Source organism: Panthera tigris, chromosome A2 (assembly GCF_018350195.1).
Source record: "Panthera tigris isolate Pti1 chromosome A2, P.tigris_Pti1_mat1.1, whole genome shotgun sequence".
NCBI classification, from domain to species: Eukaryota; Metazoa; Chordata; class Mammalia; order Carnivora; family Felidae; genus Panthera; species Panthera tigris.
In genome coordinates this window covers 26,336,990-26,354,640 of record NC_056661.1, presented here as the reverse complement: position 1 = coordinate 26,354,640, position 17,651 = coordinate 26,336,990, and the positions used below count along the sequence as shown (strand labels likewise).

General features: G+C 50.8%; 1 protein-coding gene across 1 annotated transcript in view; it reads left to right on the top strand.

The window, feature by feature from the left end:
- Nucleotides 1-435: 435 nt before the first annotated feature.
- Nucleotides 436-17,651, top strand: part of ACOX2 (acyl-CoA oxidase 2) — a 30,354-nt gene continuing 13,138 nt past the window's right edge. The window contains exons 1-12 of the mRNA XM_007084382.3: nt 436-460; nt 2,844-3,026; nt 3,425-3,587; nt 3,802-3,953; nt 4,368-4,475; nt 6,479-6,598; nt 6,912-7,027; nt 7,697-7,869; nt 10,099-10,261; nt 11,418-11,608; nt 13,049-13,228; nt 14,715-14,820. Coding sequence (XP_007084444.1) covers nt 2,867-3,026; nt 3,425-3,587; nt 3,802-3,953; nt 4,368-4,475; nt 6,479-6,598; nt 6,912-7,027; nt 7,697-7,869; nt 10,099-10,261; nt 11,418-11,608; nt 13,049-13,228; nt 14,715-14,820 — 1,632 coding nt within the window. The 5' untranslated portion in view covers nt 436-460; nt 2,844-2,866. The remainder of the gene's footprint in view (nt 461-2,843; nt 3,027-3,424; nt 3,588-3,801; nt 3,954-4,367; nt 4,476-6,478; nt 6,599-6,911; nt 7,028-7,696; nt 7,870-10,098; nt 10,262-11,417; nt 11,609-13,048; nt 13,229-14,714; nt 14,821-17,651) is intronic.

Below are 17,651 nucleotides of genomic sequence, written 5' to 3'. Positions count from 1 at the left end.
GGGAAGCTCAGAGAGGTGAAGTAACTCAGAGTCAAATCTTCAGGATTTGAACCCAGGCCTCTGGACTCCAGCGGAGGGCGGTGGTGTTTCCTTGCACAGAATGCAAATCTCTGCATGTTCCTGGGAACTGGCTCTGAGACATAGGGCCAGGCAGGTGGAGAGAGGAAGAGGAAGATGAGGCTCAGCGGCTGATGCTCCATGGAGAAATCCTCCTGGACAGCTCTGGCTCTGGCACAGCATGGTCACACCCACTTGAAGACAGAGGGGCAGGGGAAAAACTTGAGCTTGGCAACAGTGAACCAGGGGCAACTGAGAGTGGACAGCCTGCCAAGTGTTGCCTTCAGTGTTTCCTGTTCCAGCTCATCCTAGGGGAGGAGAAAGGGGCTGGGCCACCCATAGGAAACCTAGGCCTTTCGCTAGAGAGGCCAGGTCAAGCCTGAAGGACAGACACAGGACACAGGTGAGCTGGGCCGAGAGACAGGGGAGGGACTGGGAGCCTGAGTGCTGGGGACTAAGGACTGTCCCACCTGAGTAATGACCCTTCCCGCACTCCTAATGACTCTGAGCACTGCTTTCATTTCATTTCTACCCCTATTTCCTAGACCCTGCCTGTAGGCCAGGCCCTAGGATGCTAGGGTAATGCGACAATGGCCCCTGCCCCCTTGGACTTGACCCTATAATAGGGAAGGCAGCAATAAACAAGAACATAAGTGAGTAAATTACCTTGTATGTTAGAAGAAAAAGTAGAGCAGGGAGAGGAGGCGTGGGATTTTAAAGAGGGCAGTCAGGTGGGCCCCACTGAGAAGGTGATATTGAGCAAAGACTTGAAGGATGTAATGAGAGAGCCAAGAGGACATTTGTGGAAAGAGTGTTCCAGAAGAAGAGTTCCAGGCAGAGGATACAGCCTGGCAGAGGCTGGTTTTGGGGAGGCCTGGGCTGTTCAAGCACAGCAAAGAGACAGCAGCCATTAGAGTGTAGAGCAGGAAGACAGGAGACCATTGAAGCAACCTTGCAGGGGTTCTGTGGGGGCAGATGATAGGGGCTCCTTGAACCCTCCAGGCCCCCTGTCAGACCCCCCATGGCCCTGCCATCTACTCAGGAGTTTTGATTTGGAAGCCTGCATACGAATCCCATTTGCCGTATGTGCTGCGTGACCTTACAGGGTCTCCTTCCTTCCCTTCCTGACCTCTCTGTAAAATGGTAAAAACAATACCTTATCTGTAGGGTTGTGGTGAAGAAGAAAGGGAATCAAAATAGTGGCTGCCTGCAGGAAAGAGTTACAGCAAGCCACGTGAGAGCTAAGCTCATGGGATCCAAGGAAAAGCAGAAGTGGTCACCCAGGCACTCCCTGCCTTGGAAGGGGGACATTCGAGTAAATAAGCCATATTGTCTACTCTAATAGCCCCCAGGGGACAGCAAAGGGGCACTCAGTTCTTCCAGGGGTGCTGCTGTCACCAGGAAGACTTCTTAGAGGAAGGGTCCTTAGAGGCTGGGTCTCACCAGGAACACCAGGGGGAGGATGCCTGGGTGGCTCAGTCCATTAAGCCACCAACTTTGGCTCAGGTCATGATCTCAGGGTTCAGTTTGTGAGTTTGAGGCCCCCATTGGGCTCTGTGCTCACAGCTCAGAGCCTGGAGCCTGATTCAGATTCTTTATCTCGCTCTCTCTCTGCCCTCCCCTGTTCACACTCTGTCTCTCTCTCAAAACTAAATAAACATTAAAAATTATTTAAAAAACAAAATAGTCCTTTAAAAAAAAACAACACTGGGGGAAATAGCAGAGGCACAGGGCAGGAGGAGAGGGGTAGTCCCCACCCAGGTGTGGAGGTAAGCTGAAACAGGACAAAGGGCAGTGCAGGGAGCATGGACTCTCTTCTACAAACAGTGGACACTAAGGGACAAATTCCAAGCAGCAGAGGGAAACAACGTGACTACAGTTTAAGAGCTCAGCCTGGCAGCCAGGAGAACAGACAGTCAAGACACTGAGACCAGGTGAGAGGTGATGGCGGCCTGGGGGATAGACATGGGGATGGAACAAATGGATTTGAGATACCTAAGAAGCAGAATGGACCATATCCGGTGGTTGTCTTACAGTGGGGTGAGAGGAGCTTCTGAGAGTCTGAGGGTTTGCTGCAAAGAATACAGGTTCAGCCTGGCTGTGGGGGACGCACAGGGTCCCAGGGGGAACACTTCCCAGGTCAGAGGCAAGCTTCCTCCCCTCAAAGCTCACAGAAATGGGCCAAATGAGCCCAAGACTTATACGACCACAGGTCCCTCCCTACAGTGAGTCCCCTTGGCAGGGCCATAGCACAGACAGAGCATGTGCTCTGTGGTCAGACCCTGTCCAACTCTTGGCCACCTCCCGCTGTGTGGCTAGAGGCCACACGCTCAAGCTCACCAAAATATTTTTTACATGTGTGAAGTTAACTGACTTTTTGTGAGAACTCCCCCAGGCAATTCTTGTGAACACACATTGCAGTGGATAGAGCATGAGCTCTGTGATCAGATCTTGCCCAAATCTCGACAAACAGGTACTGAACTACCATTTACTGAGCAATTATTGCATGCAATTCCAGCCAAGTGCTCGCAGGCAGCACGGTAGGGTACGGTGGCACTCAAATACTTAAGGGGGGTTAGTTCCCTATGCTAAGCAGCCCCTGACGGACACTAAGCTCTGGACACTTCCTGTGTTCCCCCTGGGACCCCTGTGCATCCCCCACAGCCAGGCTGAACCTGTATTCTTCGCAGCAAACCCTGCACACATTCTTAGCAACCCCCCCACCCCCCACCGCCTCCACAACCACCAAGGCTCAGAGCAGCGAGGCCAGAAGTATCTCTCCTCAGGCACCAAGCAGATCCCAGCTAGGATGGGCAGCCCAGTGCACCGAGTGTCCCTGGGGGATACCTGGAGCAGGCAAGTGCACCCCGACATAGAGTGTGAGAGGAACATACAGTCTTTCAACGTGGAACGGCTCACCAACATCCTTGATGGCGGAGCCGAGAACACTGCACTCCGGAGGAAAGTTGGTAAGAAGAGGCTGGGATGCTTTTCTTGGAAGAAGAGCCCTTCGCTAGCAGTCCCAACTTCAAATAACAAATTTGATCTCAAAATCTCACCGTTAGAGATTCATTCCTTTGGGCTCTAAAGACGTCTTAAACCTGTTCGTATTCCCTGAGCCCACCTGAAGGATAGAAGAGTCCTAGGCAGCAGAAGACCTGGGTGCTGGTCCTTATTCTGCCACTGCATAGCTTTGTAATCTTGGGCAAGTCACTTTCCCTCCTCGGGTGCTTGGTCATTGTGTCTGTAAAATGATAGTAATGTCTGACTTCCTTTCCACGTCCATGAGGCAAGCGGGTGGGAAGATCTGAAGGTGCCAGGAACCTCACCCAGATCTCTAAGCCTTCTGTTCTTTGTTTTTTGGAAGAGAGCATCATCCACAGTGATCCAAAATGCAGCCTGAAGGATAATTATTTCATGACCCAGAATGAATGTTATGAGGCCGCCGTTCAGAGGAAATTCCACATCCAGACAATAGCAAAGTGCCTGGGCTGGTCGGAAAACAGTCCTGAATTATTTTACGCTTACAGGTACTCACTCCCAGGGTAGCCCCACCAGAGAGGAATCTACCTGGGATCACCTGGAAACCCTTAACCCCATGAGTGATTTTCCCCTACTTTAAAGGCAGTGGCTGTCAGGAAAGCAGGATGGCAGGTGCCCCTTCCCTCCTGCATGCTGCCAGGCTGATGGTACCGGGTCCCTGTCTCCAAGGCACTACTCAACCACTGCATCTCTCCCCAACAGAGCCGTTTCTGGAGAAGTGGCCTTAAATATACACAGCCTTTTCCTGAAAGCCCTCAGGAGCCTGGGCTCAGAGGAGCAGATTGCCAAATGGGCCCCACTCTGCAATAATGTCCAGATCATCACAACATACGCCCAGACAGAACTGGGACACGGTGAGCCAGGGCTCCTGACGCCGTGTACAGGTTGTGCAAGGTTCCGGAGAGCCCATTCACATCTCAGTGGTCAGACATTGTACAGATTTCATGTGAAAACATTCCAGCGGGTGGCAGGCAAGGGTCTTGAAGGAGGAGGTACCTTTTTCTAATTTACACAAACAGGTTGTATGAGCTAGCAATGGGCAAGTCATTCCTTCTGGAAATGTCAGCGACCATCCCTTGTCATGGGCTGGCCATGTGTCCCCCTCACAGCCCACGGGTGAAAGAGGAGAGATGCCTGAGGGTACAGCGGGGAGCTCCCCCCACCCCAGACTAGGCGGGTGCCTGGCAGTTCCAGGCCCACCAGAACACTCCTCCCCAGGTGAGATGCCTACCCTGGCCCCATGTCTAACTCCCCTCCTTGATTCCAAGGGACATATCTTCAGGGCCTGGAGACTGAAGCCACCTATGATGCAGCCACCCAGGAGTTTGTGATACACAGCCCCACGGTGACTGCCACCAAATGGTGGCCTGGGGACCGTGAGTATCCATCGCCCCCCCCCCCCCCGCCAGCCCCATCCGTCCCCAGTGAGAACAAAGTTGGACAGCAGAATAGCACTGGCTCTGATTCCAGTGCACCTTGGATTGATGCCCTGGTCTAGGCTAGTGACCTTGAGCAAATCAATTCACTTTCTTGAACTTCAGGGTCTCACTTTAAACAGGTGGGATGTGAATAATTTCATCAGCGAGCAGCTGAGAGGCCTCCAAGGGAACTTTGAAGTAGCTGAGGAAACCAACTCAACTGTGGGGAATGAGGGCCAAGGCCTCTCTCACAAGCATGCTGCCCCCACACAGACGCCACGCATGCGCACGCACACACACACACACACACACACACACACATCACAGAACCACAGCCTAGTCCCAGGCACTCTCCACAACCCCAGGTCCTCTCATCGCCCAGGTTAATGATTAGGCTTCCATTCGATCACACAGTTAGAGAGAAAAACATCGCTCCCTGCCGCTGCTCCAGACACGGAGGAAGGCAGGCTCAGAGCCGGGTCACTGGCACCACACTGCCCCCGGTGGCCACCAGGTGGCGACCACACCTTGCTTCCCTGAAGCTCTGATTTCCTGAGAGGGGGCACCACCAAAGCCCTCTTCCCCAGATGTGACAACACACCTCCGATGGCACTTCCAGACCCATTTAATGAACACTTACATGGGGAAGAAAACACAATGAATATGAGGAATACAACTAAACACAAAGAGACAGGCGAGAGATCAGCAGAGAGGGAGAAAGATTGAGACAGAGAGAATTCCGAGAAATAAGGGAGCTACAGGAGAGCGCAATGAGAGAGAGGGAGGGAATGGATGTCAGATGTCTGATGTCAGAGCCACAGAAAAAAAGAAACCACATTTGCAATCAGGCTAGGTTGAAATCCCAATTCTGCCCCCTCCTGGCCAGTGACCTTGAGCACATCACTCTCCTCTCTGAGCTTCAGTTTCCTGACCTGGAAAATGGGGCTCATCGGTAATACCTGCCCTGCAAGAACTGGAAAGCATCAGCACAGGGTCCGGCACCACCTGGATATTGAGAAATGGCAATTAGCTGTATTCATTATTATTAGGTGGATGATAGATTCATTTATAGACTTTTGAGGACAGAAAAAACAAAAAGCTTGCTCATTCCACAGTGCCTTTTGCAAAACACTGCTGGATTTATCTGGCTCTTTGGGGGGCAGTTCCCCCTCTCTGGGATCAGTGACTTTTTGAGGCCACAAAGGCGCCCTTCGGCTGGGATGGGGAGAGGGAAACAGAGCACACCTCTCCCTGTGGCAAGGGACCAGTTTTCTCACCACGGATCCTGACATGCGCACTCCTGCAGCTCTGATGTATAGACCCTATCTCCCAGATTCCCAAGAAAATGACTCAATATCTCCAGCAGCCTCCTTGAGCCTCCCGACCCTGTGTACTGTGCCTGTGTACTGTGGGGTAGTTGCTCCACAAACCTGACACTTAGAACCCCTGAACCTCCAGCCACCGAATGGCTGTCCAACCCAGTGCACTCTAGAGCCAGACAATCCCATTAAAGTGCTCTGGACTGTTCCAGTCACTTCCAAGGAGAAGTCAGGGTGAGTCAAGGGATATCCCGAAAAAGCATTGCTTTGCTACCCTAGATGCTATCTCTTCCTCTTCCTGGCCCCACAAAGCCAAGCCAGCCCTCAAGCTTCTGAGCACACCGCTCCCTTTGCCTTGCCCTCCCTGCCCTGTGTGCCCTCCTCCCCTGGAAAATACCCCTTACCCTTCAGGCTCCTTGTGCATCCTCCTCTGACCCACACCATTTGTGAAGGCAGATCAAACCCTATCCTGGCCTCATAGAGTGCCCTGCCCTGCCCCATGCCACCACACTGGTCCTCCTAACCCATTACAGACTGGACCCACATCCAGGCTCCTGATGAGGAGAGTCAGCCTGCCTGCTCTGTACACCAAGTCCTCCTACACCAGAGATCATGCTGGGCCTCTCGTGTTTCTGCCCTCAGTGGGACGGTCAGCCACCCACGCCTTGGTCCAGGCCCAGCTGATCTGCTCAGGAGCCCGGCAGGGAATGCACGCCTTTATTGTGCCCATCCGGAGCCTTGAGGACCACACCCCACTGCCAGGTAAGCCCATGTGACTCCCAGGACCCCTGCCAGGACGGCCTCCCTGTCCTAAGGCCCCAGAGGTCATGGGAGAAGCTAGAACATGTCTCCCTTGGTCAGGGAGGAGTCCGGTTGGACAGCCCTCATGCTAACTGGCTGGGTGAACTTAAGCAAGAATCAGCACCCAATCTGACCTCAGCCTGGTCCCCTGCAAAACAGGTATAAAACCCCAATGTCACAGGCTGCCGTGAGGCTCAGAGGAACTGGAACGTGTGTGTGGTACCCCACACAAAGTACTTGGCTGATAGATGTTCCCGTCTCCATCTCCTTCTAGGAATCACTGTTGGAGACATCGGGCCCAAGATGGGCTTTGACTATACAGACCATGGCTTCTTGCGACTGGACCATGTGCGGATCCCCAGAGACAACATGCTGAGTCGCTTTACACAGGTGGGGGTCCTGGAGATGCTGCAAACTTATGCTGCCTGGAGAGGGGATGGTGGCCCCCTGCAGATTGCTGCTGTCTCTGGGTCCTCCCCCATAGGGCAGAGAAGCAGACCCCACCTCAGAGAGGCTCTGGTATCCCACAGATCTGTGTAAAAACCCAGTTTAGAAGCAGTGTGATATTGGGCAAGTCACTTGGCCTACCTGAGCCTCAGAGTTACCACGGGTAAATGGGAAGGTAGAGCAGTCATGGGGTAGGGTGGCAAAGCAATGTGGGAAGAGGGAAGGGCTGAGAGTGAAAGCGTATTTACCTGCAGTGAGGCCTAGACACAGCCAATCACAGACCGGACACTGGCCAGGTGTTAGAGGAAGTTCTGGAGGTCCCCATCTTGCCAGGCATTACCTTTAAGCTGTGGATGTGGGGGAGGTCCTAGGTGTCCAAGGTGAGGAGCTGTGAACCAAGGCACTTAGGGCAGTGGCTGTTTCGCAAAAAGCACGGGTGTGTTTAACAATCAGCGCGGCCACACCAGCACGCTCTGGCTGGTAGTCGGCCATCTGTCCCAGGTGAGCGGTTTGAGGACTGTGGTGCCTGCAGGGCATGAAGCCCATAGTTATGGGTATAGGACAGTCTGGGGAGTCTTGGCTCAGACTCAACACCTGCCTTTGGCCCACCAGGTCTTGCCAGATGGCACCTACCTCAAGCTCGGAAAATTGCAGATCAACTACCTTTCCATGGTGATAACACGGGTGAATCTGCTCTGGGGCGAGGTACTACCCATTCTGCAGAAGGCCTGTGTCATCGCCATTCGCTACTCGGTCATCCGCCGGCAGTCCTGCCTCCGGCCCAGGCAAGATGCACCCACAGGCTGACCACTACAGACAGAACTAGCTCTGATTCCCACAGCACCTGCCCCCTGCTGCCACCCCTCTGCCAGAGTGGGGTGCTGGGAATACACATCACCCCCGTAACACACACGCAACACCTGCCCAGACCTAGCCCATCTGGCCATGTCTGTAGGGTCTCTGTTGGCTCCCTCTAACCCCTGGCTGATTGGCTGCCCATCCTGTGTCTGTCAGTGTCTGACCCCATGGGGTTTCTGTGAGATCATTTGTCTTTGGCCTGGACCATCAGATCTAACTCAGTCTGTCTGTCCAAGTCCAACTGGGTCCTACCCGGCTATGACCAGCTGAGTGTGTCTGGGTCAGCCGCTTGCCAAACTGCAGGTGATTGTGGCTCCTGAGTTTGTTCTGTCAGGATGTGAGTGATTGTGTCTGGAAAAGCCCAACTGTCATACCAGACAGTATACGGCTGAAGTCGGTTCTGTCTGGCTGGAACTGTCAGCATCCTGTGGTATGTCCAAGTCTGGATCCATTTTGTTGTATGTGACTGTGTCAAGCTAATCCTCCCTCTGCCCTATGGGACCAAATAGCCAACTACTCTCTGTTTTTTAACATGTGTATGTGTACCCATGCATATGCATGCCTGTGGAAATGCACACAATTGCCAGATTCAGCAAAAGAAAATACAGGACTGCCTGTAAACGGCAAACAATTTTGCTGTAAACAGAAAATAATATACAACCACTATGTCCCACATGGGGACATGCACCCAGGATGTGGCAACATGGAGCTGAGCATATGGTGCCCCAGTGAGCATGGCAGGGGAGGTACAGCCATAACTGATTCAACTAGTGGTGCTGAGGGATGGGCTTCAACCTGCCAGTTCTTGTCCCAACTCTGCAAAGTGACCCTGGGCAAGTCCTTTGCCCTCTCTGGGCCTCATTTTTTTCACCTGTAATGTGAAGATGAGAGAACTTCCAGCCCAAGAACCTGGCGATGTTTCATGCCATGGACTGAAGGATCCAGCAGTCTAAGCAAAATGGACTGCAGGTCAGATGCCAGGCAGAGCTGGGTGGACCACAGCTAGGCCACTTGCCAGCTGTGGGAGCTTATGCTAGTCACCCCACCTCTTTGTCCCTCAACTTCCTCACCTACGACACAGGGTGACAAGAGCAATCTTTCAGGGCAGTGCTAAGAGTAAAAAGCAACAAAGCATGCCAGGCCCGTAGCCCAGGACCCTTTCCTCTGGCAAACCCAGGGTCCCTGTGCTGGCCCGGGCTTCAGATTCCTGGGGTTAGGGAGTCTTCTCTGGAGGACAGGGGTGCCAGGGAAAGGTGCTGCTGCCGTCCCATCCAGACTTCAGTTTTCTGGGTTGCAGAAGTGTCCCAAGTATGGTTATAATAGTATGTGTCTAAGTGAGGGGTTGCTGACCTGGGTTCCTCCCAGAGAGCCATGGGAGGCTCCTCACATTCATGCTTTCTTTTAATCCACAAAATAGTTACTCCAGGCCCCTTCATGCTGGATACAGTCTCGGGCACTGAAGACACAGCAACAGACAAGGCAAATACAGTCCCTACCTTAGGATTCCATCAGACCCAAGTTCACATCCTCAGAGTTACTGATTAGGCTCGATGTACCTCCCAGCACATACAATGTGTACCTGGACTTTGAAAGGTCAAGTTTCAAATCATCAGGGGTACAAGACCACAACCCTTTACTTGAAATCCTTGGGACCAAATATGTTGGAATTCATAACTTTCAGATTTTAGCAGGATAATATGGTGCATATGCTGTAATTTTGTAAACTTCCCCCATAAGGGGCAACATCCATAAGCAAACATGTCAATATTTCTTCAGAGAATTTTGTGGATATTCATGTTAGATAGAATTTTAAGATCATTAATAACTTCATGTCAGTTCAGGTCAAGTTTTGCAGTGAGTTATAAAAAACTATCAGGTTTTTAAAATTTATTTGAGAGAGCAAAAGCGAGCGAGGGAGAGAGGCAGGGAGGGAGTAGGAGAGAGAAAACCTCAAGCAGGCTCTGCACTGTCAGCCACATATGGGGCTTGAACCATGAGATCATGACCTGAACTGAAATCAAGAATCAGATGTTTAACCAACAGGTGCCCCCCCACAAAAGCTATCAGTTTTTAAGTATTTTATGGGACTGGGGATATGGGGAGTGGGGAGGTGGCATGTAGCAATCTTCTAAACCTTCTTCTTTTCTTCCACTCAGTGACCCAGAAGCAAAAGTCCTGGACCACCAGACACAGCAGCAGAAACTCTTTCCTCAGCTGGCCACAGTCTATGCATTCCATTTCCTGACAAACAACCTCTTGGAATTCTTCCACAGCTCCTATGATGCCATTCTGAACAGAGACTTCAGCATCCTGCCTGAGGTACCTGCTGTCTGCTGGGGGTGGAGGGGTGGGGTGCAGGAGCTGGGAAATGGCTGAAATTGTTCTCATCACTGGGATGCAGCCACAGCCCTGTTCCCACGGGCTCCTTCTACTATCTCCTCTCAGCCTTCCAACATCCCAGGGCACCCAGGGTGAACTGTACCTCGACATATAAATCCACCTACATCTGGCCTCCAGAAAGCTCCAAAAATGTTAGAGGGAATAATCACACATAATACATACAACACAGGAGCACAATCCCTGGTGTGTATTTGAAATCTAAAAAGCCCCCCAAAATTACAGTCATTGAGAACACATTTGGTGACACAATTTGACCTGAATTGATCTGATTTATCCCACTGGACGTATATACATTTTGCAGCAGAAATATTAATAAGTTTGATCACTAAGGCTGCCCCAGACTCTTCTGGGTATTATATATAATCTACCTTAAATGCCCTGCTTTAGCTTTCTAAAATTCAAAAAACATTGATTCCAAAATACATCCGGCCCCAAGGGTCTCAGATAAAGGACCAAGGACTTAGATATACTGTAACATTTAGTCCACCAGACCCTGGGCTTCATAAGCATAGCTTCATTAATTCTCAATTGTAGAGCAGGCAGCATTTTATATTCCCATTTTACAGATTAGGAAAGTGAAGCACAGAGAGGTTAAGGAACATAACCTTCCTCCCAAGGACTTAAAAGTCTGAAAGATAGGTTAAAGGCTTTCAAGAACCAAAAGCTCAAACCAGGTCTGCAGCCTGGAAGCTCCTCGTACAACCCAGGCCAGTGGGCTGGTGGTGGACCTCCACTCTCACAGGACAGCTCTCCAACAACCCCACTTGACCAGCAAAATCTGCAACTCCTGGATGATGGTGAGCCCAGTCCTGGAAGCACCCTCTTCCAGGGATCCTGGAGACACTGGCCTGGACAGTTTTCCTTTGTCTTTACTACAGCTACATTGCGTCATTGTGTGATCTTGGGCAAGTCACATAACATCTCTGAGTCTCAGCCTTCTCAGTCATAAAGTTGAGAGCTGAGGAAACAATCTTATGTCACGGGGTTGTCATGGACATATAGCAGGTTGTATGAGCGGTAAGCATGGTTGTTACCGGAGGGCCCCCTTACTTGCCCTGATCCCCTGTTCTCACAGCTTCACGCACTGAGCGCAGGAATCAAGGCCATGGTGTCAGACTTGTGCAGCTGGGGGACTGAGCTGTGCTGCAAAGCCTGCGGCGGCCATGGCTACTCGAAGCTGAGTGGCCTGCCCTCACTGGTCGCCAGAGTGACAGCCGCCTGCACCTATGAGGGTGACAACACTGTGCTCTACCTGCAGATGGCCAGGTAAGGCCCCTGCGTGGGTTGAAGCGGCAGCTGATGTCCATGGTGGGAATGGACACTGGGCAGGGCCATGCGGAGACCACCCAACCAACCCACACAGTCTGGATCCCACCCATCCAGAGCTTTAGGAAGGCTGGAGAAGAGTGCAGCTTTCCCTTGCTTCACATTCTTCGGTGGCTCCCCACTGCTAGTGGGAAAATGCTACACTGCCCGCCCCCATCCCCACTCCCCCCACCTCCCTTCCCCAGCTGGCCAAGTTTCCTCTTTCCCAGCACGGGCTTCACGAAGGCTCCCTTCCCTCCCCCGAATACTCTGGCCTGGCCTGCTGGGCCTGCTGCTGTAAGCGGCTCATTCTGCGGGGCGCTGCTTAGATGCCCACCCTGGCCCTCCCACTCAACACCATCCGAGTGTCTCTTCTCGGTGAGCCAGATCTCCTGGGGCCTTGCCCACCAACTGTCCTCAGGATTAGCACAGGGCCTGCTCACGGAAGCTCCCACCTGAGAGGCAGGAAGGGACCCAGGATTCGCGACCGACAAGTGGTGGCTTCTGTTCATTCTCTTCTGTCTGTGGGGGCTCGGACTGACCAGGCCTTTCACATTTATCTATCCTCGGGTGACTCAACAGGGCACATGTTTCCCCATGCAAGGAGAAAGGGCTTGCTAGCAAACAGGCTATATAATATTCTTGAAAAAATTTATAATATGTAGTATATTGGTGCTTTTTTTTTTTTAATTATAAGGGGGATACAGTATCATGTATTAGAAATTCTGTGTCCCACATTATAAAAGCAATACAAATATTTTCTCAGTTTTCACAAACCTTCTATCAGGTGAGTATTATTATCCCCATCTAAATATGGAGACACTGAGGCCAAGGGAGGTGAAGTAACTTCCACAAACATCACAGAGGTCTCAACAGAGCTGCCTGGGAATCCAGGATTGGCTGAGCCCAGAGCCTATAAGCACTGGATCATCACAGGAAAGAAGCCGAGAGTCACCTGTAATTCTCCCACTCGTGTTAGCCTTCTTACACCTATCCTTTCTCAAGTAAGAAAATTTAATCTCTGCTGCCACTGTACAATTCAGCATAAATCCCCAAATCACAAGATCCTAACCAGAAGAATAAATTCTGTTTGCTCAGATACCAGAAAGGTTTCGGTTCAGGATCTGAGTGTCTACCCAGCTCTGCAGTTCCAGCCTCCTTTCACTGTGGAAGAAACCACAGTCTCAGGGTGCATGGCCCTGAGGGCCTCACAGCTGGGGAGGTGGGGGGGGGAGGGCTTTGGGGTGAGGATAACCATCAGGAGGGACCAGGCAAGAAACTGCATGGTCCTGGTTCTCCTATAGGGAGTCTAAGAGTGTGTGTTTTTGGAGATAGGGGCGCTGGTCTATCCCACAGGGCTCCCGCTGCTCACTGGCTCCCACCCCCACCCCCCACCCCCAGGTTTCTGGAGAAAAACTACCTGCTAGCTCAGGCATCCCAAGACTCCACATCGCAGAGATCTCTCCCTCAGTCTGTTGCGTACCTGACTGCACCTGACCTGGCCAGGTGCCCAGCCCAGAAAGCAGCTGACTTCCTCCACCCACAACTCTACACCACGGCCTGGGCACACGTGGCAGCCAGGTGAGCAAGAAATTGGCCATTCCACTTGGGGACGGGCTCCTTCCTACACTAGGGCCTTTGGGATGGGATGGGTGAGCATTCATGCATACTCCTCTAAAAAGCACCCCCTTCCCCAACCTCAGTCCTCTCAGTTCCTGTCACCGTGGGCAGAGAAGGGGAAGTCACATCCATCAGCCACCATCACTTCCCCATCCTCATTGAGCTAGTGGGACATCACCCCTCTGGCCAGTGCAAGGAACTTTTTATATCTATAGGTTTTTACTGTGATTTGCAATGCAACGAATGTACCATGTGTAAGTACCACATCAGTATGTAAATACCAACAAATAAATAAAAGTAAACACCAATATTCATAGAGGCCCTAATACCCCAACCTGTGGTTCCCAGGATAGTTAATAATTGTTTCAAAATCATGAGCAACTCTGGACATTCATTTATTTATTCCACAAATATTAAATTCCTACAATGTGCTAGGCACTATTCTAGGTACTACAGATCTATTAGTAAACCAGTCAAGAAAAGCCTAAGCCTCACAGATCTAATATTTTAGTTAGGGGAGGTAGAGAGTGCAAAATAAGGCTGTTCAGGGTAATTAAAATGCCATTATACTGACTTTTGCTTGGACCTCAATGTGACATCTGTTTATCTATTCCCTGACAAGAAAAAAAATAAATATCGCTTAATAAACAGTTTGCTTTGCATACAAATTCCAAGGATCATGAGCGGATGGTCAGGAAATAGAAAATAAAAGGAAAAGTTTAAGTAAATGGCAAATGACCAATTTAGTGGTTTGGAGAACAAGGGTTTGTTTGGTTTTCTTTTCTTGCCTTTTAAGTTTCCTTAGGAAGAACCTGAAACAGACTGGGTGACTGACAGGCCTCACTAGCCTTTACAGGAAAACCACTGTCTTTGCTCAGCCACAGAAGTTACTGGTATCAGGATGGTGTCTGCATTAGAAAGGAGGGTCAGTGCCTGCCCTAGAGTGCTCAGGCTTTACAGGTCAGAGGTTAAGCTGCTAGTTATGTGACTCTGGACCAGTTAGTTACTAGTTATGTGACCCTGGACCAGTTAGTTAACCAGTTTGGGACTCAGTTTTCCCCATTGTAAATTGGGAATGCCTACCCTTAAAAGGGTTCAAGAAAGGGGCACCTGGATGGCTCAGTTGGCTAAGCGTCTCTCGGTTTCAGCTCAGGCTCGGGTCATTATCTCATGATTCACGAGCTGGAGCCTATTTGGGATTCTCTCTCTCTTCCTTTCTCTGCCCCTCCCCTGCTCAAGCTCTCTCTCTCTCCAAATAAATATTCAAAAAAAATTTTTAAGAGTTAAAGAGATAATGTGTAGCATTTAGCCTTATAACACAAATAGTCAATAAATGGGAATTACTGTATTTCTATTTCTGAGGGACCCCAGGCAGCCTGAGACCAAACTCCACCAGTCCCTTTCCCACTCAGTCAGGAAGCTGAACCTTTTTTTCTTTGGCCTTCAGGCTCATAAAGGACTCAGTGCATCACTTGCAGACTCTGATGCAGTCCGGGGCTGACAGGTATGAGGCATGGAACCAGACCACTGTCATGCACGTCCAGGCTGCTAAGGTGAGCTGCCCATCAGCTGAAGCTCCAACTGAAAGGGGCCTATTTGGTTTCCCCAGCAGGCCACCATGCTGAGAAAATCTGAGCTCTGCCATTATTCCCCAGCCCTGCTCAGTGGCTGCCCTCATTTCACTTCCAAGGCTTTTGTGCAGGGTATTTTAATTAAAGGACTTAACTCCAAAGCAATCTTGCTGACAGCTCTTAGGGAAAAAAAAAATGTAATGAGGCAGTGTTATTGGATTTGCTTCAGGTTGTTCAAATATTTCCTCCCAGATAGAAAAGCAGGTTAAGTCTCCCCTTAGCCCCACAGGCAATCCTTAGATGTCTGTTTCAATTTCTACTATGTTTTGTGTTTGTGCATAATTCACATTCAGTCAGCAAATATTTGACCACCCCCTCAACACCAGGCATCGGGCTGGGCACTGTGAGACACAGGCTGCCACAGGATCCCAGAGATGTACGTCTCTACCCAGCTTGAGGACCACAAAGTCCTCCCAGAAGTGACATGTAGGCCAAGACTTCCAGGATGAGCTGAAATTAGCCAGCCAAAGGGTAGAGGCTGTGGTTTTGGAAACGAAGATTTCCTGGCAAAGGGAACAGCAGGTGAAGAAGGAAGAGGCAATAAAAGGCATGGTGCTTGAGAAAATACAGATCCTCAAGGAGGAGCTACAGGAGGAAGCCTGAAAGCAGAAGAGGAAGGCAGGTTGGGGAGGAGAAAAGATAGGCTAGGCCTGGGACCTTCTGCATCACTGCGAGAAGTTTGGTTTTGTTTTCATTGCAATGGGACATCTTTGCAGACTTTGTATCAGGGGAGTGAGGTGATGAGAGTTTCATTGTAGAAGAGACATGCAGGCTGCCTAGGGAGCAATGGGGGCCAGTCAGGAGCAGGCAGCAGCAGTCTGGGCAAGGACTGAGGGTGGTCCCAACCATGAACCTGGCAGAGGGCATGGAGAAAAGTGAGTGGATGCAGACATATTAAGAGCGCAGAAGTAAGGAACAAGTCTCAGAGAGTAACGGGGTGAGAAAGAGCTCGAGCTTAGGCAGCTGGCACTCTGACCCTACCTACAGCTGGAAAACCCATGGTGAACACTTCAATCCTCAGGCATCAGGCCCAGGAAATGGCAGGAAAGCCCAAAGAAGTGTTTGGTAGCAGCCCTCACTCAGCAGGCTGGGCATGAGCGCCACCTGGTGACCCACCACCCCTCCCACATCAGCTGGTGCTGGTATTAACTCTGCCACCATCCACTGGGCTGTGTCCACCGCAGGGGCACTCCCTGCTATGCTAAATGTCCTATTAACACAGAGGAGGGTGAGCCGAGGCTGTGCTCTCATCAGACTACCAAAAAAGGAACCACAGCTACCCATTATTCATCCATTTTCCAAACCTATGCCCTGCCTTCCAAAGAACCAGACAATGCGTGCCAGGGTTACCTCATTTAACACATACAACCCTGGGGGTGAGAGTAGCATAATCTCCATTTTAAGGATGAGGAAACAGAACTAAAAGGAATGAAGTCCCAGAGGTAGGAAATAGTTATGATGCTTTGCTTTGCTTTCTTTTCCCTCATGGATGCAAGCCGTGTCCCCAGAGAGCCACTGTGTGTGAGGGAGGGAGGTGATCCCCAAGTTCTAGGGGCACCAAGCTCAGCCAGTCTAGAGGAGAAGAGCAAGTCCCTTCTCCCCCAGCCATTGTAAGCTGAAGAAAAGTGGCTTCCTGGGGAGATGGTGCCCAAGATAAGTCTCCAAAGTCATAATGGGCAGAGAAATCTGCAATGTCTGAGCTTCGTGCTTTGGAAGAACCATGTACTCTGCAGGAACATTAAGCACCCACCGGGTCCCATCTAGAAACCAGAAATATGCAGGTAGAGAGTGACAACAACACAAGGGGACTGGGGACAGTGGCAGAGTGGTGGACAAGGAACAAGCCCTGGCCTAAGTTCTGTATGACTTTCCTCTCTATGTGACTGACCCCTGGTTGTCCTTCCTTTTCTGGCCTGTAACTTCCCGGTATGTAAAACAAAGGGGCATCGACAGGAACTTTAAGCTCTGATGGATGGGCTCTCACCCTATAATCTGAGACCCTGCCTCGGAGAGATGTCAGTCCCTAGCACCACTGGAGCAAATGCTGGTACCCACTATAATCCAGCCTCGGTCTCTAATGGCTTTGGCAACACAGCGTAGTAGTTAAGAGCACAGACTCTTAACCGGGAGGTGGACTATTCTGATATGGATCTCGTTGCTACCACTTACTAGCCATGTGACCTTGGGCAAGGAATTTAATCTTTCAGTGCCTCAGTCTCCTCATCTGCAAAATGGAGCTCATAACAGTACCTACCTTTTATGATGATTATGAAGATTAAATGAGTTAATACATGTAAAATTAAAGATGCACCTGGCAATGCAACACATCCCACCCCCTCACCCAAATTAGGCACGATGCAAGATTTAAACCAACATATACAAAAAGTAAATAAAGTTCACTGTGTTCAGAGCATGGTGCCAAAGTGGGGTTCACCCTGTCACAGAAGCATAGGCCAGGGCCCTCAGGCAGTTCTTTTTTGATCACTGCACTCCACAACCCATGGTCCTGAGAAATTAAGGATGTGGCCCTCAGCTTAGAACAGGGGAGCAGGGGGGCGCCTGGGTGGCGCAGTCGGTTAAGCGTCCGACTTCAGCCAGGTCACGATCTCGCGGTCTGTGAGTTCGAGCCCCGCATCACGCTCTGGGCTGATGGCTCGGAGCCTGGAGCCTGTTTCCGATTCTGTGTCTCCCTCTCTCTCTGACCCTCCCCCGTTCATGCTCTGTCTCTCTCTGTCCCAAAAATAAAATAAAAA